This window comes from Molossus molossus, unplaced genomic scaffold (assembly GCF_014108415.1).
Source record: "Molossus molossus isolate mMolMol1 unplaced genomic scaffold, mMolMol1.p scaffold_m16_p_19, whole genome shotgun sequence".
In the NCBI taxonomy this organism is placed as follows: Eukaryota; Metazoa; Chordata; class Mammalia; order Chiroptera; family Molossidae; genus Molossus; species Molossus molossus.
Genome location: NW_023425354.1, coordinates 16,919,869 through 16,940,668, shown reverse-complemented (window position 1 = coordinate 16,940,668; position 20,800 = coordinate 16,919,869). Strand labels below are relative to the sequence as shown.

At 39.2% G+C, this 20,800-nt stretch overlaps 1 protein-coding gene across 14 annotated transcripts in view; it reads left to right on the top strand.

Annotated features, from left to right (window-relative positions):
- BCAS3 (BCAS3 microtubule associated cell migration factor) overlaps nt 1-20,800 on the top strand; it is a 517,634-nt gene that overhangs the window by 189,113 nt on the left and 307,721 nt on the right. For all 14 annotated transcript variants that reach the window (XR_004960281.1, XR_004960283.1, XR_004960284.1 and 11 more), the window contains one exon: nt 13,842-13,992. Coding sequence is in view for 9 of the 14 variants with exons in the window: in XM_036268042.1 (XP_036123935.1) it covers nt 13,842-13,992 (151 nt within the window). In the remaining 5 variants the exon portion in view is untranslated. The remainder of the gene's footprint in view (nt 1-13,841; nt 13,993-20,800) is intronic.

Sequence of the window (20,800 nt, the reverse complement as noted above, 5' to 3'; positions counted from 1 at the left end):
AGGATTTAAGGTTCATTGAAAAAGTTATTAACATTGGATGACGTGTTTTTGCAGGTGAGAATATTGAAGCTAGAATGAGGCACAAGGGTAAAACTATCTCAGGATGGCTACAGTGGAATTAATGTGGACATTGTTGTTGAAAGCTTCAGAAAAGAGATCATTTCATTTGCAGTGTTCAGAACCATCTCTAGCAGGGAATGCTTAATGAATAAATGTTCAATAAAATTTCACTCTTGTCTAATTTTGGAGTGGATTGAAATGTATTCACATTTGATAAAATCATGGGTGAGAGAAATATATAAAACAACAATACTGATTAATGAATTTGGTTTTCTGGCAAAGCTCCAGCTGATTAAGAGAAAGTGTTTCTGCTTAAGCAGAATTACAGGGAAGCTGAGTCAATGTTTCTTAGGTGCCCAGATATGAATATGGTATTCCTCCTCTTCGTGGGTCACACTCTCATGGACTTCTTATCAACGGAGTTTTATATCCACTGGTAAATTCATGATTTGGCTTTTGGAAAATTGGTTTAGAAAACAAGGACTTACTATTTATTGATATTCATATGATGTACTTTGATTTCTTTCCCTTTTTTGAGTGTGTGAACAATTCTCTTTTGCAAATATTTGATACTTTAGGCAGCTAAATGGGGTATGGCTTTCCTGTTTTCTTCAAGAGCCGAAGATGTGAGCAAATTTTGATAGACATTTAAAAGCTGGAAATACATTGTATGTGAATATGAAAGGTTTTCTGTCCCCTGCTGTCTAAACTGCAGAAGGGGCCTTTTGCGCTGTGCTCCCATCTCTGTAGGGTTGTTAAAATCTGCTGCTCTTTCCCATCTGAAGGAAATGCATCTTTGACACTTCTCATGACCTGGGTCATGATGCTGAAATAGAGCCAGAAAATATCCTTAAGAGTCATGGGTACGAAGGAGGAAGGCCTCCCGCGGGTGGGGCTGGGGCTGGGGATCGGGAGGAGAGTGTCTTTAGTGAGTTGTTTGCATTTTACTACCGTAGCTGTTATTCAGCAGAAGAGACTTTGACTTGAACATTGATTTATTTTTCCTAAGTATATAACGTTTAATATATTTGGAGAAAACAAGTTCTGCAAATGTTAAATTAAATAAATTTGAGTCCTTCAAGTCTAAAAAGAAGACACCTTAAAAATCTTACGATTTATTTACTATTTTATCTTATAAAGTGTCCAATTGTTTTCTTCAGAACCAACTCTCAATTCTTCCACATCTTTATATGTTTAACAGTATAAGTAATAAAGTTGTATTTGTTGAGTGATGTAGATAAGTTTCCATGTTTTTTTCCTTGAACATTGAAGTGCTTCTGTTTGTCCTGTGGACATGATACAACATTCATTGTGAGATCAGTATGGGAGATCTTGGTGGAGGGTATTTTCAAAAAAAGAATTTCAGTGAGGATTTATTTGTACTTTGGGGAGCTCATTTAATCACAAATGTGGTCTAAGAGATGCTAGATTACGGGGTTTTTTTTTTTTTTTTTTTTTATCCTCACCCAAGGACATTTTTTGTTCAGGTAGAGTGGGAGGGAGAGAGAGGAAGAGAGAGAGAGAGAGAGAAACATCGACGTGAAGGGACACATCGAGTGGCTGCCACCCGCATGACCAGGGCCGGGGACAAACTGCAACCAAGGTACATGCCCTTAGCGGGAACCGAACCCGGGTCTCTCAGGACCGCAGGCTGATGCTCTAACCGCTGAACCAAACCGGCCAGGGCAGATTACGGGGTTTTTAACTGGGGATTTTTTTACTAAGGTAAAAGTCTTCACTTTTGAGCACTTAGTCCTTAAAGTCTTTTGGAGCTGGATTCAGAAAACAGGGAAGAGTTGAAGGTACTTATGTATGTTATTAACTTCAGCCTTAAAGAAAAAGGCCCAAGATCTTTTGTTCTTCGAATTTATTCAAAGAGTTTGCTTTGTCCCCTTTGTTGTTAAATATAGTCTTTTTACTATTTCGTTTGATTTTTAATTGTTGACAGCGTGGCAAACTACAGTACTAATGTTTAAAATGAACTGAAAAACTGCTAAAATTACTTAAATATTAAGAGCACCAACTCTTATAAATTTCCTTTATCCCACATCTTGCAGTGCTCTAAGAAAAATAAACTACGGTAATGAACTTCCCACTTACAGGGAGACTTTGTTCATTCATTTTGTAAATTTGGGTTGGCTGTGTGATCAAGCCTACACTGTGGCACAAATATAGTGGAGAGGAAATGTAGCCAAGAGATTTTCCTGCAGTATGTTTTGTTGCCTGTCCCTAGACACCTTTTATCATTGGTATTTTTTGGACATATTTCTTACAGCTTCCCTCCCCCTGATTTTATTCTTGGCATCTTAGAAGCATTGTTTCTAACTCTTGCTTTCATCTCCCATCTCCCTTTCTAGGCTCCGCTCCCCCATCCTCCTAATCCTCATTGGAGGATTTTTTTTATTGCTCTTTAGATAGAGTAGAAAGGAGAGAGGGAGAGAGGAGAGAGAAACATCGATGTGAGATACACATGGTTTGGTTGCTTCCTGCACGAACCCCGCTGGGGCCAGGGATCAAACGTACAACCCTGGTATGATGTGCCCATGACTGGGAATCGAACCTGAGACCCTTCACTTCGAGGGTTTATGCTCTAACTGCTGAGCCAAACCAGCCAGGGCTCTAGGCTTATTTTTCCATCCCAAGGCTCCTAGTTCTATTCTTGCTTGGTATCTTTTTGGAGTAGTGTATATAGTCCTTTCTACATACAGGTTCAAGAACAGTTAGCTCCTGTGGCCTTTTAATTTTTATGTATGAACTTTCCAAATTTATTGAGTTTATTTTAGAATTAAAGAAAGAAAAATATCCATATTTACATGTAATGGTTGTGAGCACATTAAGATACTAATTAACTGGTAAAATGTATTCAGGCGAGCCCTGGCCAGTTTCGGTTCCCACCAAGGGCACGTACCTCGGTTGCAGTTTATCCCCGGCCCTGGTTGAGTTGTGCGGGTAGCAACCACTCAATGTGTCCCTTTCATGTCAGTGTTTCTCTCTCTCTCTCTCCCTCCCTCCCTCCTACTCTATCTGGACAAAAAAATGGAAAAATGTCCTCAGGTGAAGGAAAAAAAAAGGTATTCAGGCTAGAAAAGGAAAACCACCTAGCAAGTTGTATGTATTTATGTAAGTATATGTAAATATTTTCACAAACATATATACATTTATGATTATTTAATAATTAGTGTAGTGTCAGTTCTCCAGAACACGAAGTTTTAATTCTGCTGACACTGAGTGAGCACGAGTGGGAAGTGCCACGCAGCCTAGTCTGTGTGTTGTGGGAAGAAGTGATGACAACATAAATAAAAACCTCAACCCCTGTCTCCCCCCCCAAAAAAAGATTCATTCCTCGTTTTCAGGTTGATTTTGTGGGAGATTTATCTTCCTACCATCCCATCCCTCCTTACCAAAGTTTTTACAGTAATGTCGATAGTGCCATGAACTGTTGACGTGAAAAAGCAACAAGTGTTTTTGCTTGAAATGCATAAAGGTTTGCAGTGTTTTTTTTTTTAAATCCTCACTCGAGGACATTTTTTGTTCAGATAGAGTGGGAGGGAGAGAGAGGAAGAGAGAGAGAGAGGGAAACATCGACGTGAAAGGGACACATCGAGTGGCTGCCACCCACACGACCAACCAGGGCCGGGGACAAACTGCAACCCAGGTACATGACCTTAGCGGGGACTGAACCCGGGTCCCTCTGGCCTGCAGAGTGTCTCTCATGGACACTGACTGGGAGGCTCTAACCACTGAACCAAACCGACCAGGGCAAGGTTTGCAGAATTTTTACTTCACCATCCACCACTCCCCCTAAGTTCCAGGGAGAAATAAGCCAATGCCTAGTCAGAGTTGTCCTTGAGCTCTTTCCATCATGAACTTTGTCACCTAAACTGTTGGGTTGTTGTGTTAACAGTCTTTTACAAAGTATGCATGTATTATTCATTTTCTTTTAATTGCATGTTCTACTTCCTTGGCTCCTGTGAACAAGCATTGCTTCCGCCCAGTTTGGTATGTGGGTCAGAAGGCACTGTTTCTCACCAGGGCGCTGCTGTTTCCTTTTCCTACTTGAGTAAATTACAGATTATACTGGAATACGCCTGAGAAAAGGTCAAAAAGGACGGTGACTCTCTTGGAACTGCAGCTGGGAAGCTTGTCATTCTCATCTAGAAAAGGGGTTGGCGGGGAATACAGAAGAAGAGAGAAATAGAGACTCCCATCCCAACTCAAAACATCCCCCATTCAGGAAATTTCTGTTTGCACGGGATACTTTCTGTATTTTCCGAAAGGATTTTATTTGGTTTTGATTAAATAATTATTGAGTGTTTGGCTGAGAAAGCTTTAATGTTAAATTAGATGGGAAGCAAGAGCTAAAGCAGTGTTTCTAACTTTTCACAGACTCGATTTCCACTGATTGTTTCAAAACCAGCGACCATTTGTCCTCTTTTTCACAGTCAAGAAGTCAGGAGCTTTTCTACGACTAAGAGTGAACTTAGTTAAGCTCATTGGTGTATTTTGGATTTTTATCTCTCTCAATTCCGCAGCAGGATGTTAAAAGCAGGCCAAAAGTTTTCGTCTTCTGTGAAAAGCAAAAAGCACGAGAAAAGCTTCGGGTGAACACATTATGGGTTTTATTTGAGAAAGGTATGTAGGGAATAGAGATCATGTCAGGGGCTTAGAGTAGGAAACCGACAGAAGGAGGGCAATACTGGGATCCTTGGGACAGCACTCTTCCTATAGAAATACCTTCTCAGGAGTACCGCTTGTCACATCAACACTGGCTTTCTGTGGGTCTCATTAATCCAATTTCAAAATGTGAGAGTTCAAAGTGTTAGCAGCCCATGGGCACTGACTGGGAGGCTTCATTCCTAGAACAAGCCTGCATCTTGTGGATGAGTGTGTTGGAGAGGCGATGAGAACAGAATGTGATACTCTTGTAGGAGTCTAATACATATACATATATTAGGTTGCTGTTATAAAGCTTCAGACAACTGGAGCGCCTGAAGTTTATTTGGTCTGTGCCCATGATGGGGATAAAAAAAAATAGTGAGACAATTATTGCTCCTGTAGGGCACTGTCAACACTACTTGGGGTCCTTTTGTTTTTTTACAAATGAACCTTTGCCAGTTTTGGACTTATCCCTGCATTCTTGATGACCACATAAGACAATGCTCCTTTATCCTACAAAGGTGCCATTCGGTCCATTTTATTCCATCATAGTCTTTAGTTTCTTAAACCTTGTGTTACTATAATCTTCCTTTGATTCCCATTAGCAACAATCTGTTTCTTGTGCCTGGACACCTGTAACAAAATGCTTTATCTTTGTCACTGATGTACTTTTTAAAGGTTACTTTCTGATCTTCAACTCTGACCCCTTGATTGCTGAATGATGTATTCACTCCTTTTATTTCTTCTAGTTCACCATTTGGTAAGTCAGGGCCCTTTTTTTAAATGGGAAGAAGAGGCAGGAGGCATATAATTACATTTATGTCTTATTTTTCCTCTTCGTGTTTACACTTAAGAAGAAAGGCATACATAGACACAGGCACACTGATACTCACTTGAATACTTAGCACAATCTGAAACGGTCAACAATGTCGGATCTTGCTGGCTTCAGAAGTGTCTTGTAGCTGGCAGTTTGCCACACGCACATGTTCTCACATCACTGCATTCAGAAGCTAAGAATACCAACCTGGCAGCTTCTGCGGAGAGGGCAAAGATAAAACAGAAAGGAGTCCAGCTCTGCAGCCGCATTACCTGGGAGTTGTTGCTGATGTCTTTTCCACAAATGTTCAAGTTTGTCAAAGCCCAGTAAATCTTAGAAAGTTTATTTTCCTTGTAGCATCTGTGTTTTATAATGGGTCTTTTAATTTGTTTTTACTTTGTCTGCAGGGATTTCTTTTGTCCGGAGTTTTCAGACTCTGTCTCTTTTTCCTGTGGAAGTGAGTCCGTTAATGATGACTGGTTTGGGAATAGGCCTCTCTGCAAAGCCGGCCCGGCAGGCTGTCCCTCCGTGCAGCAACAAAGCCCATTGTGATTCTCTCTCTTTACTTTTATCCTCAACTTAACCCGTTTTCCTTCGTGTTTTTATAGTATAGAAGATCTTGGAAAACAAACTTTGGGATATTAGGTAAATGTAAAGATGGTATTTTGGAGTTGCCAAAACATTCAGTAAACAGATCATACCATGTCAGCCTCACACACACATGGCGGTACCGTGTATGCATGAATATGGCGCTTGAGGGTTCCTGCCCCCTAATGTATAAGGTATCTACAGGTATTCCTCATCTAAAAGGTAAAAGGATTCTTTTGAAAAGCCTAAGAGGTTGTTTTCATAATTCGTTTTTCTAAAATGCAGTCTTGTTCAAGTAAATACAGAAAGTCAGTGGTTAAACCCCAACGTGAACTGTTCTGGTTTAGTGCTTTGTTGTAACATTAAAAACAATAATAACGTAAACATACAACTGAAACTAAAACAAACTCTCATAGCTTTAAACATCAAGGGATGCTTTATAAATTCTGACTCTTAAATGATTTCCATGATTTCCTATTCCTAAATAGAACTGCTGCTTTAATTTATTCAGAAACTGTTTTATTGAAACTTGGATCCCCCCCCCCCCAAGGAACCCTGTCTATCTGGGGGACTGGTAAACCTCTAAAGAATCAAAGCTCTAGTGGATTTGGATAAAGACCCGAAAGCCCGAAGGCTTATGAAAGTTTATCTATATAGAGTAAGCCCAAAAAACTGGGATGAGAGTCTTAGAAGAGCTTATTTTCTCATGAGATTTTTGGGACTTCCTCTGTTTGGATGCGCCAGAAATACTGTGAGAATATCCATTCTCATGGCATTTGTCACTTACAGGTCTTTTCCCAGCTGGAATTTGAAAGTATAATGGGGTGTGAAATAGTATATCTATTTTAAGGCTTTGTGAATCCCACTACTAAAAAAAAAAAAAAACTGCAATTAACGAACCTCTGCTATTTTTCAGTGTACTTGCACAATAAAATGAAATCTAGTAAAGAACGGTTAGTGAAGGTTACATTTAGAATTTATGTAGTGACTCTTCATCGATTGGAAACAGTTTTAACTTTATTGTTACTACGGTAGATATACCTGGGAGGTGCGACTATCTCTCTTTGTCTAAAGGGAAATGGATGCATAAAACAGAGGGTCAGGCTTAATCCCATGCAAGGCTTGGGACACTGCAAGATTCTTCCTGCTGAACCTTATTATTTTAAGAGCTTAATGAAAAATTCTGGCTTGGAAATTTAGCCTTGATATAACCATAGGGAAGTGTCTGAAGATATACTCTTAAAGTTCTCAAAAACTAGGCTCCTGGCCTAGGCAACATGAAACTAAAAGTCGGGAAAGGCACGGATTCCAGCATCTGGCTGTCTTCTGAAGTCCTTTGAGTCCCCTCCAAAATTAATTCTTTTTCTGTAGCTCACAGGGCTAACTTTGCTACAGCTCACAGGATGCTGGAACAGAATATCTTTCCTTCATGTATTCCGCACACCTTTACTGACCTGCAGTGGCTAGGCAGACACTGCCCCACTCCCCAGGAGCCTTCGGTATCCCTGGGGGTTCATCTGGGGGTTTGTTTGGTTTTAGCTACGTTTTCTTTTTTTTTATCCTCACCCGAGGATATTTTTCCATTTTTTGTACAGATAGAGTGGGAGGGAGAGAGAGAGAAACATCGACGTGAAGGGACACATCGAGTGGCTGCCACCCGCACGACCAACCAGGGCCGGGGACAAACGGCAACCGAAGTACGTGCCCTTAGCGGGAACCGAACCCGGGTCTCTCCGGACCGCAGGCCGACGCTCTAACCGCTGAGCCAAACTGGCCAGGGCTTAGCTACGTTTTCAAAGAAAATCTGTATCACAAGAGATAGTGAATAATCATTTTTAGCCAAAGACTTTGAGCACTAGAAATAAGAAGAAAGGATTACACTATTTTTGTGAATTTGATTTATTGTGTGTGGACTTTCAGAATTTGATCTTTTTTAAAAATGTATTTTCGTACATGTAGGTCATTGTGCATCATTTGCATCAACTAATGAGATTTCTCGTCTAAGCTAATTCCCTGATTTCCTAACTCCTGATGTAATTGTCTACCTATGTCATCTTACCCCCTAATGTGCTATTAGAAAAGTAAAGGGAAGGGATAAGAGTTTTTCCTCTATGCTCAAAATTTCTTTGCCATATCTCCCTTCTTAAGTTCCCTTTTAACACAATAAGAAATGTCTCCTTCCTATTTGTTCCCAAGACCTTTTGCAGATATCTTTATCAGTGTTTTCTTCCATTAAAATTTTGTTTGTTTTTAAATAATCTTTCTGTCTCATTATGTGATGCACCTTTTAGGAGTCCCTTGGACCTGTTCATTCAGGACCAGAACAGGCCTCACACCAGTAGACTAAAGTATGAGAGAATGAGGGTGCCGCATCTCTTCCGGTCGGTGTCTTCTCTTCCGCCACCAAGTCCTTAACTTGGCGTTTCACACCAGGGCCGTTATCGTTTTATCAGTGTTCCCTCTGCTCATCCCTTTCTGTCTGAACTTTTACCTCCTCACTGAAACTGCCCTTCTGAAGATGAGCAGAGTTAGTAGCTTTGTATCTCAGTTTGCCTCCTTCAACCTTGTCATCATTGACCATTTTATTAACGCATTTATTCTCTCATTAAAGCAGTTTTTTATCAACCACTTGCCAGGTCCAGTAGAGCACAGCAGTCTCCCCTGACCTGCGGGTTTGCTTTGCATGACCTCACTTACCTGCAATGAACTGCAGTCCAAAACTGTTCAACAGAGAGTACCAGAAATAAACAACTGGTGAATTTTAAGCTGGTGAATTTTAAGCTTTGTGCCGTTACGACTAGTGTGATGAACTCTCACTTTGTCCCACGTTGCCCTGCCTGGGATGAGAAGATTCCCTCTGTCCAGCATCTCCTGATGTACATACGGTACAATTCAATGTTTTCAGAGAGAGAGACCACTGTCACAGAACTTGGATTATAATATATATTCTTATCATTGTTATTTTGTATTACTGTTATCTTCTTACTGTGCTTAGTTTATAAATAAGCTTTATTTTTGGTATGTATGTATAGGAAAAGACATAGTATATGTAGGGTTTGGTACTGTTTCCAGTTTCAGGCATCCACTGGGGGGTCTTGGAATGTATCCCCCTCGGATAAGGGGGGACTATTTGTTTTTTTTTTATCCTCACCTGAGGACATTATTCCATTTTTTGTTTGGATGGAGTGGAAGAGAGAGAGAGAGAAACATCAATGTGAAAGGGACATATCGAGTGGTTGCCATCGGCATGACCCAACCCGGGCCGAGTACAAACTGCAACCGAGGTACGCGCCCTTAGCGGGAACCGAACCCAGGTCTCATGGTCCACAGGCCGACGCTCTAATCGCTGAGCCAAACTGGCCAGGGCAGGGGGGACTATTTTTTTTTTTTTTAGTCCTCACCCGAGGACATTTTTTGATATTTTGTTCAGATAGAGTGGGAGGGAGGGAGAGAGAGAGAGAGAGAAACATCGACATGAAAGGGACACATTGAGTGGTTGCCACCCACACGACCACACGACCCAACCAGGGCCGGGGACAAACTGCAACCGAGGTACATGCCCTTAGCGGGAACCGAACCTGGGTCTCTCCGGACCACAGGCCGATGCTCTAACTGCTGAGCCAAACCGGCCAGGGCAGGGGGGACTATTTTTTAGACAAACACTACCTCTGTTCTTATGAACATAAAATCTACCCAACTTACTTGATTCTTTTAGTTGGGCTGGATCTCAGAGGCCACATCATGAACACAGACCTCAAGTGTAAAATCCCACATATGCTTGGGTGTTGCTTGAAAATACAGGTCGAGAGGGGCCGGTCTGAAGTACCTTAGATACTGTTCCGAGGCTGCCCTTGATCCTGGGGAGCCAGGGAAGGACCAGTTATGGCTAACTAAACCACAAGATTTGGGGCTTCTAAGTGAATCACTTCGTTTTTCTAGACCACTCATCGTACCTATAAAGATCCGTGATCTCAAAGTTTGTACTGTTCCCTTGCTGACGAACTTACCTAGGTTTTTACTCCTTTGCTTCAATTGAAAGGTTTTACTAAATGATCATTTTATTGTCCCACCGCTTTCCATTTTAATGTCCTGTAGTTACATTCCTTACTATTGCTCACATACGGCGCATCTCTTTCTCCCCTCTGCTCTTCATGCTATCCTTCATGCTCAGGGTACTTCTCTCTCATTCATATTGCCCACCCTTCACAGTGTAGCTTGTGTTCCACATGCTTCACGACCTCTTCTCCAGGTAATTGATCCCATGCATACTTGTCTTTAGGACTGAGCAATCGGAACTTCATTATCCCTGTTGCGTGCACATTAGACTGTAAGCTTCGTGACAACAGAGAACGCAGTCCTCACAGCTTGTAATCTTGGGCGAAGGCACTTAACAAACACTTTGACTGCTGCTGTGAAATGTGTGTTATACACCGTCCTTGAATTTCATTAGCCTGTGACATGTCTAATGGTTGTGGTCTGATTTCACATCTAAATCAGTGTTACCATAGTTGTCTAATGGTGAATATTGAAACTATTTACATTTATATTGGTCTACAAGTATCATCATAAATCACATTGAATGACTTAACTATAAAACTTTTTGTTATTCCTCCGTGAATATCAAATATTGTAATGGAATTCCACTCTTTTTATTACCTGGTTCAGTGTTGTGTGAGTGTAGATATTATTGTGTGATTTATTAAATGGTCCAAAGCATCTTGTGCATATTCTGTGTGGTATCTTTTTTGTTTGTTTGTTTTATTCCTCACCCTAGGATATGTTTGTTGATTTTTTTTTTTTGGAGCAAGGGGAAGGGAGGGGCAGAGAGAGAGAGAGAGAGAAAGAAACATCCACTTGTTGCCTCTCGTATTCACCACAGCGGGGGACCAAACGAGAAACCTAGGTATGTGTCCTGACCTAGAATGGAACCCGCCATCTTTCGGTGCACCAACTGAGCCACACCGACCAGGGCCAAATGCTGTCCTTTATTATCTCTATGATAGGTGTGGGTCGCTTCAGTTAACTTTAATGTGGATTCTGAATTGGAAATTGGAGAGAGAGAGAGAGAGAAATATTTTATTTGTGTGAATTTCTTGTCTTTCTCTTTATTTTGTAAAGAGACATAAAAGTGTTTAACTTGATAATTCCATAGATTTGTGTCCAAGAAAGAAGACACATTGGTTAAGTCATTATCTTAATTCTGAAGACACCATGTTGTAATGACTTTGGAAAAGGGGCCTCTTACCTTTCCACTACCTCTGAAGCTACAGTGTGGCAGTTCTCCTGTACTGAATTCATTCTGTTTGAAGAGTGAATGTCCCTCAGGATATCTGTTAGTAATAATATATCGCTAGGACACTTTTGGGAGGATTCGTTTGTTTTTCATATAAATTTGTCTCCTTAATTCAAATTAGTAAAAGTTATGTGTGTTTACTGTCACTATTATTTATAAAATACCATTTTTATTGCTGATTGTATAACTAGTACAGATTCTTTTTATGAAAAATCAAGAACAATGATTTGTAAATAATATTGGGTCAGTAAGGTGTTTTCTGTATGTAAGAGTTGTTGGATTATAAAGATTGAACTCATTTATATAACATGGGAAATGTGACTTTTTATAAAGTTATTGTATAAGTGCATGAATTATAAGAATAGCTATAAAACTACAGTAGTCAAGAAAATGTATTGATGAAAAGATAGACACATGGATCAATGAAACAGAATCCAGATATAGACTCACATTTATATGGGCAATTGATTTTTGATAAAGATGCAAAGCAAATTTAATGGAAAAAGGATAATCTTTTTAATAAATAATAATGAGACAAGTGGACATCCATTTTCAAAGCGATAAATACATACCTCACTCTACATACACAAATTAAGTCGAACTGAATCAGTCTGCTCTTGCCACGTCTGTTCAATATTGTACTGGACGATGTAAGCAGGACTACTAGGCAATAACAGAAATAGAAGGCGTCTGGACTGGAAAGGAAGAAGTAAAACTCTTTTCTTTGAGGATGACATGATCATGTATATAGAAAATCCTAAGGAATCCAAAAGAAACCAGTAGAGCTAAGAAACAAAGTTGTAGAATACATCATCCATGTACAAAAATGAATTGTACATCTCTAGCAATGAAGAGTCTGGAAGGGCAAATTAAAAAGATGGTTCTTTTAATAAATTGCATCAAAAAGAATAAAATAGGAATAAGTTTAACAAAAGAAGTGTAAATGTTTGCCCCGGAATCTACAAAACAATATTCAAAGAAATGAAAGAATATGTAAATAAGTGGAAAGACATTCCATGATCATGACTTGGAGGACTTAATATTGTTAAGAGGGCAGTACTCCCTTCCCTGATCTACAGATTCCACAGAGCCCTATCAGGGTCCCAGCTGATGGTTTTGCAGACAATGACAAGGTGTAAGCAGAAGCAGCACGTGTCGTTAGGTATCATGCACCATGGAGGAAAGGCAACAAATCACCGCTGTCTTTGGAAAGGAAAGGAATTCGATATGATTTTTCTCCTTTTTCTACCTCAAGTCCCTCTGAAAAACCTCTATTTACTGTTACAGAGATGCTTCTTTGGGATAAGGTGACTGAATGGGGTTATAAGAGTTTGGAAATTTAAAATCTCGCCCTTAGTGAGTCCTGCGTGTTTTTGGGCAGGGGTCTGTGCAGTGTCTATGTTGGGAATCCTCAGTTGTTTAGGAACCTAATTTCCAATGTGGTAGCATTTCAAAGCATTATGGAAATTCAGAAAAATCAAATAAAATGATCCAAATTTTCTAATTCTATATGCCTTGTGTCTAAAGAGGACTTTTGATGATGTGAAAACAAGTTCTGCCTTTGTGTTTTACACCCTTCTCTCTCTGAGATATGTGTAGTGATAGGCTGCAAGGTAGGGACGCCAAGTAACACAGAACCAGTAAGTAACACAGGAACAGTAAGTGTCCAAATAGGAAGCTCTTCTCCAGAATATAGTATATTCCCTTCTGATAGTCTGGTCTCTTTCTTTTCAGTGACTATGCCTGATTTGTTTTTATGTTAAGAAAGCGGTACAATTTGACATAACACTTCAGGTCAACAAAATTTAGCTCAAAACGTGTTATCAGGCCAGGATGTCTGTTAAAATGCAGAAAATGAAGGAGCTCATGGATCCTTTCTTGCTTCAGGCTTCAAGTACCATAGTATTGGAGTAACAGTTATGATAGGTAATATTTTGAGGGCCCTGGTTAAAAAACAAAGAGGAAAAGAATCCTAAGCCCATTATTTATCAGATTATGGTAGACTCTATTTAGACCTTAGAGATTATTGCATCATCTGCTTTGATTCGTAGTATTTGATTTCATTTTTATACCCTTTTTTAAAAATCACGTCTCATACCTTAAAAAATTGCTCTGTATTTCTTTTAACACCATAACGTTATAATTAAGTGTTCTACTAATTATTGGTATAACCATTTAACCTCCATCCAATTTGCTGCCCTCTATTCCTCCATCCCCAAAGACTAAAAGTCTCTATTTGTAATCAAGTCACACTTGGCCTAACCAGTATTCTTGTCCTCCTGCCCCACCCCCTTCATATAGTCATGATTCTTTTAGAATCAGTTCTGTCTTTGATAAATTTCTTAAGTGGATAGTGGAATTAGTGTAAACCCTATGAGAAAAGGAGACTTCCCATGGTGATGTTTTTCTTTATTTTTCTTTTTGTAGGGAAACTAAACAGCCAAGACTCCTACAATAATTTTGCCAACAACAACCCTGGCAACCCTCGGCTCTCTCCTCTCCCCAGCTTGATGGTCTTGATGCCTCTTGCACAAATCAAACAGCCAATGACATTGGGGACCATCACGAAACGAACAGGGTAAGGCCTCAGGCTGGACACTTTTCTTAACAACTGTGTTAGAGGATTGACTACATAAAATAAAACGTACTTTTTGTTTGGATGGTTTTGATTATGTTTTTCATTTCCAGCCCATATGATACTTAATGGCAGCAGATTAAGTACAAAGCATAGAACATGCACAAACGTCCTTCCACACAACCCTGTACACACACAGTCAGAGAGGAAACAAAGCAGTGACAAGTTGTGAAAATGAGTGTTGGCTAATAAAAACCAGATCTAGCTACTTAGTCTTATGCTTGCTGCCTTGTGGCTTTGTCTGAAAGTCCAGTTTCATTTTCTTGCTTTTGTGGACATGGTCTGGATTTATAATGACTCCCCTCTTTTGACGGACAGAAACACTAAGGAGAACTTGAGGTGACACCCATGCTTCTAATACATTTTTAAAAATCATCTATATTGAGGTGTAATTTATATGTAATAATCTGCCTTTAGTGTCAGGACAGTGGGAAAAACTGGGTAGTTTTCAGAAGCCAGAGCCCTAAGATTTGGCCTTCACTCCAGATTGGTCATGAACATCCTCAGAGACTTGATGGTTCACTTCATATCTTTGTGTGTATTTTAGATATTTAAAATTCCTCCCTCTTTGAAATATAAAATGATCACCTCTTTTGGTTCCTGAAAATAAAGGGCTGTGTCTAACATATCATTAGATATTTAATTGTGTAATAACTTTGAAATTCCTTTTGTACCGGAAAATACATATGTCTATAGGTAAGTTACCTGTTTGCATCAATAAGCACCCCTGAGTTTTAACCTAATTTGAAATAGAACGACTGTCTTAAAATTCTGTATTCACCTTGTCAGGAAAAAACCCTGTCTTGGCTTCAAATGGTCTCTGGGGCCTTGCCAACAAAAGGAATAGGTTATTTACTTGGCTGTCTTAATATTGTTTGCTAGGTGGGAAAGTGTTTGCAGAGGTCAGTTTTGTGAGAAGAAATATTCATTCTCAGGGACAATGGATTTTACCATAACACAGAAATTGATTCTCTCCCTAGTAGAGTGGTTTTCGTATTATAAATAACCCTTTTGCTGAATGCAGAAATAAAACTGAGTTTGTTGCATATTAAAAGGAAAAATATAGCAAAACTAGGTCCCAAATCAGCATTGTACAAATTCTGCTTAGTAGTTTTTGTCTGTCCTCAATCTAAGTGAAAGAATATTCAAAATTATTGTTCTTTAAATTAATTTTAGTGTTATTTCTAATGTTCATGGTTATTATTTTTAAAACTTAAGAGCTATGCTATTTTATAATGAAATGTGAGCTCTCTTTCAAATAAGCTCTATAGTGACTGAAATTCTATGTATAAAGTCATATGATATTAGAATTTAATTCAAAATACTTGTTGGAGGGGTGGAAAGTGACTCTACTTTTGTATAAATTTATAATTTTTTCTAATGAAAAGAGAATATCTCTCACTCACTCTTGTTCAGTCTCTCTCTGCCCTCAGATAGGTAGAAATTATGAATCACCTGCTATTTTCCTATGGTACCATACTTTATGAACTGAGATTCATTCTGTTTCCTTTTATTTAAAACTTTTTTATTTTCAATCACAGTTGACATTCAATATTATATTAGTTTTAGGTGTACAGCACAGTAGTTAGACACTTACATAAGTTACAAAATGATCACCCCGATAAGTCTATTATCCTTTTGTTTTTGAAAACGTGGGCAGTGTTTCTAGATTTTCAGAGCATGTATATTAGATTCCCTTATATCTTTAGATAATTTAATAATCCGTTATTAGTGGATTACTTAATATGAACTTGAGTTACATGATTTGAAATGAATATTCACAATGCATGAATCATTATTGTTTACTAGACTTTATCTCAATTATGAAATCATTTTATTTTTGCCAAGTTTTTGAATTCTTTTTAGCATGTCCTGTATTGAAGTATTTAGAGAGAATAATTAATATTTTTCCTACAATGAGTACTTAGATTCAAATTTTAAAAATTTCAACGTAGATTCAGACCTACAAAAAGTTAAAAGAAATTCCTGTTTACTCAAATGTCCCAAATGTTAGCAGTCCAACATATTTGCCTTATTATTCACATTCTGTCATCTGTCTTGTCTGCACACACACTCACACACACCAGCTCTTTTCTGAATTGTTTCAGAGTCATTGGGAGACTTGCCAGCCCCTTATTTTTACATAGTTCAACATGTGATTTGTAAAGGCAAGGGTATTCTCTCATGTAACCATTGTACCTTATCAAGAGAAGAGATTTTTTTGAGCTCATTTTATTGGTTTTTTTATGTCGCGTCTGTGATGAATTGTGATAGGGCTGCAGGGCACCGCCATGACCCACCGACTGTTTCTTCCCCTCGCACTGTACTCTTCCCTCTCCTCCTCCCCTCCTGCTGTTCCTTCCCTCCTATCAGAACAGACTACAGTGACCTGTGAACACTTTGATGACAGTATTTATAACTTGGCTATCGCTAGATTATAGGCTTACTACCCCTCAGCTACTTTCTGAAGGGTTTGTTGGTTACATTCAGAAATTGCTATTGTGACTTCCTTATAATTCTTTAGAATTCCCCCGAACGATCGTAGAAATTTCTGAACATAACTTGTGGTTTTATCACTTTAACATTTAGCATTTACATCGAAATACATATATTTGCCTTACCAAAAGTAATATTTGTTTTGCAAGATCAAAATATATTCCCTGAATTTTCATGTTTAACATAGGCAGAGATTTGAAACAACTCCTAGACAGTTTGTATTATTACATTTCATTCCATTAGATTGGAAAGGCTCGATTTTATTAAAATTTTTTTTTTTTTTTTTTACTATGATCCGTTCTCAAGACTGCACTTCGCTAGTTTGCATTATTCCCATTCAATTTCATTATACGTGCTGAGAATTTTGATTGCCACATTTAGGTCACCAGAGTGATGAGCAAATGGGCTTCTCATTTTCCAGGTCTCTTTTTATTCTGAAAATTCTAGTTTACTCTTAACTTTGCCTCAATGAAATGCCTTTCCTAGCATTTAAAAAATAAAATTAATACAATGTATCTGACATGGATGACGTAGAAAGAGAACACAGCGCTCTCATTTATAGGTATGAAAGTTCTATCACTACTTCCAATTTACCTGAAAACTTATCTAGAAAAATTATATACTTCCTTAGGTTAGATCAACATTTATTTATTCCATGTCTTAGATATTTTTATAAAGGCATAAAATAAGCATAAAAAGTTATATTTCTAGCATGGGGATTTCCAAGGATTACCGAGGATCCAGTATTTAAGTAACCAAAGTGAGATGGCAGCCTCAGCGCGAACCTTCAGGGGATGAGACATGTACTTACATATTTCACATCTGCCTCTTAGCTTGGGAATATATCTCCCCGAAAGCCTGTGCAGTGTCAGGGGCCATCTGTCCGACTCCAAGACATGCACGAGGCCAGGAGAACTACAAATGGCAAAAGACAGATGTACTTACACCTTCATGTTCTGTACCTTGAAGCAGCACTTGGAGGAAATGAGGCCTATTTCGGCAACAGCTGCTGCCTAGCCCTGGTCCAGTGCACCCGACGAAGGCCAGGGACGTGCGCGCGAGCACTGGCTCAACGCGCACTCAGGCAGACAGGAGCCATGTTCATCAGGCTGCCACTGAAGGCCTCCATCACGTTTTTGTTTTGTTTTTTTTTTTATCACATGTAAATAAGAATCATTCTTCTCATCTATTAAAAGTGAAACCAGGTGCTAAAAGGGCTTGCGTCTTTTTGGGGAGTGTTAAGTCTTTGTGGTAGGGATTTATTAAGCAGCGTTTTATAGATACAGAATTAATGAATCACATAAAAATTTTTTAAATGCTTCCTACCTATATAAAAGTTTACTAAGTAATTTTTTATCAGTATGCTTAATTTTATGTGCATTAAGCTGAAAATTATTAATATAGACACATCACTCTATGGGTACAAGCAGAGAATAGTAAATTTCCAAAAGAGGTTGAGTAATTTCATGGGAATAAAAAGAATAGAAATTGGGAATGAATTTTACTTTCTTGCTCTTAACTAGCTGACCAGTTTCAGTGAGGTAAACCTGAGGTGACGTGGTGGTGTTCTGGCTTTCTTACACAGAGCAGCGTGCTGCTCCTTTCCCCTCCCCCACCTTTAGATGGACTCGTTCCTTTGTGAGTAGTCAGAGGTGGGTGTTAGGCCAGGGCCTGACGGGGTGGATGAGGTTGGGTAACAGTAGGGGAAGAAAGTTGGCTTAGGAACCTGAAGCCCTGGCTTCTTCGCAGCGTGGTTCTGCCACCCTGTCACCAGTGTGTCGTAGGTCAGTTTCTCCATCTGAACCATCAAAACGTATAGGTATAGATTACAATCTCTCCGCCTTCCAGTGGATGAGTTCCCACCACGCCTTCCATCCCATGAACTGATTTCTAGGCCTCACCCACTGTTGTGCCCTCTGCCAGGGCTCAGCAGGAGCTTCAGTGACAATGTCCAGATTGTACTAATTTGGAAATGGCAGCATTTCCTAGCGTTTCTCTGATTATCTCTAGTTGACAGTTGTAGACCAAATGGGCCCTCTGAGCTTGGGAGGGTGAGTACGTGACAGTGGCGTATAATAGGCCTGGAAGACGGCCTGTCCCGTCTTCTAATCCCATCAGGCCCACCTTGTCTAGACAGGTTGGCCTGAGCCCCAAACCTTATAGACGAACTCCTGGAATTAAATGGGAAAGCTCTGGAGAAAGACTGATAAAATTATGATATAAAATTATGGACTCTTTATTTTCTTTCACTAGAATGGACATGGATATCTCTACTTGTGCAGTCTACTTACCATGGTTTGCGATTTAATTTTTGTGCTGAGTACTTCGACCACATCATAGTTTTTTCCATTTTACTATAAATCTGTAGATTTGGGAGTGGGGGATGACGTGTATTATATGCTGTATTAAAAGTCAAATAACTTGCTACAGTGATTTGACAATCTATTGATGCTGTTCTAGTTTCTTTTCTGCCACATCTTCCAGAATTTGAACGTTATCTAATGTTTCTCTACTGAAAGTCTTGAGTTTGTCATTTAAGTATGCTCATTGAATACATCTCAAATTGGACCGTCTACTGTCTGTTTCAGCTTCAGTTTACCCTGCAGATCAATCATTTGAGAGCCAACAATGCCACAGGTCTCTTTAGGAGCCATTACAATTACTGAACAATTAAAAGTAGCTCTGACACGAGGACGAGTTTATGGGACTGCGAGTTCATTTTTGTCGCTTGCTGCAGGGGGCACGTGGAATGTCAGAGGTTATGGCATTACCATCTTACACATAATGTTGTGTAGCCCTTCTTCTGCTTTCTTTCTATTCAGCACATTTAATATTTACATATGCTCGTTCTGATGTCTGTTAAGTGATGGTGCCTGGATTCTCATAGAACGCCATCAGTCGTAAATAGGACCTGCAGAGCATGTTCATAGAATTTTTCTCTTAAACTCTACTCTTTCCTGAACTCAGCGGATGATTGAACCCTAATCACTACTAATACCTTTTTAGCACGAGAGTCAGGTTATAGAGGATTTCAACCCTAATCTAGTTTTACTTTTTACCCACATTTAAGAAATCTTCACATTTGCCTTGTTTTCTGCTAATAAGACCAAAGCTTTTGTGGTGCTCTATGGCATCCACAAAATGCATCTGAGTTTAAAGACTGACATTGCATGAATGATACGATGTGAAACGCAGTTCCTTTCTGTAATCTGGGAATCTCCAGAAGAAAACCTTTTGAGAACCAATGGCTAAGTCATTTCACGCTGAACAATAAATAAGCCTGTAATAAATACTTCTTGATATTTAGTCCCTTGGCCAGTCCTGGTGTTTTTTGGTCAGAATTCAGCTTTAAAAGGACATATTCATGACAACGTGAATAGGTTTTACATAGCAGGATTGTTAAATCTGCTACATCTTTACAGTGTTTGGAAAACACACAGATTCTTAATATCTGACTGATACCTTGCATTGCATGTGTTACTATAGACCATTTTAATTCAACGTTGACTCTCACTCTCCTATTCTACTTCCTTCTAATCACCCCCATATAAAACTACAACTGGGAATTTGGAGGGAGAGGAGACAGTCATAGGTAAAGACAGCTGGATCATGGAGTTGTCCTTTGTGACTCTATTTTCATTCTTTTGCTGTTGAGGAAAGATGAAGCGGACACATTTCAAAGGAACAGCTGACACTCCCCATACAAAGTCAGTAATTACGTCAGTCACTCTAATTCCTTGGCGTTTGTGGCTCTGCTTTTGCATGTACGTGGCAGAGGTCCAGTTTGTAGGAATGGGTCAGACGTGGGTGAGTATGGACTGGGAACATGCCAAGTGTGCATTCTACAGCGGGCTCTCACCCTGTTTCCCCAGCCCTCTGATTTCTCCTGTGTTACCCAGTAGAGTCTTTCTTGCTTGAAGAAGGATAGCATTAAATGCGCACCTGGGTTAATGTTGTGAACTGTGCAAACCATACTTTCTTTAAACTTAACAATGCTGCTTGTGGTGTAGGCCTGTTTACTGCAGTGTCTGGAGAGTTCACTGAATTTTGGGATTGTGGGAAAGAACGTGGCTATAGATATCTTGTTGTTAATAATACATAACTACTGCCTAGAAAGGAATCTAAAAAATTATTTTATTTTATTTAAAATTTATTTTATTTTATTTTTTTAATCCTCACCGGAGGATATTTTTGCATTCATCTTCAGATAGAGCAGGAGGAAGTGAGGAAGAGAGAGGGAGAAACATCGATATAA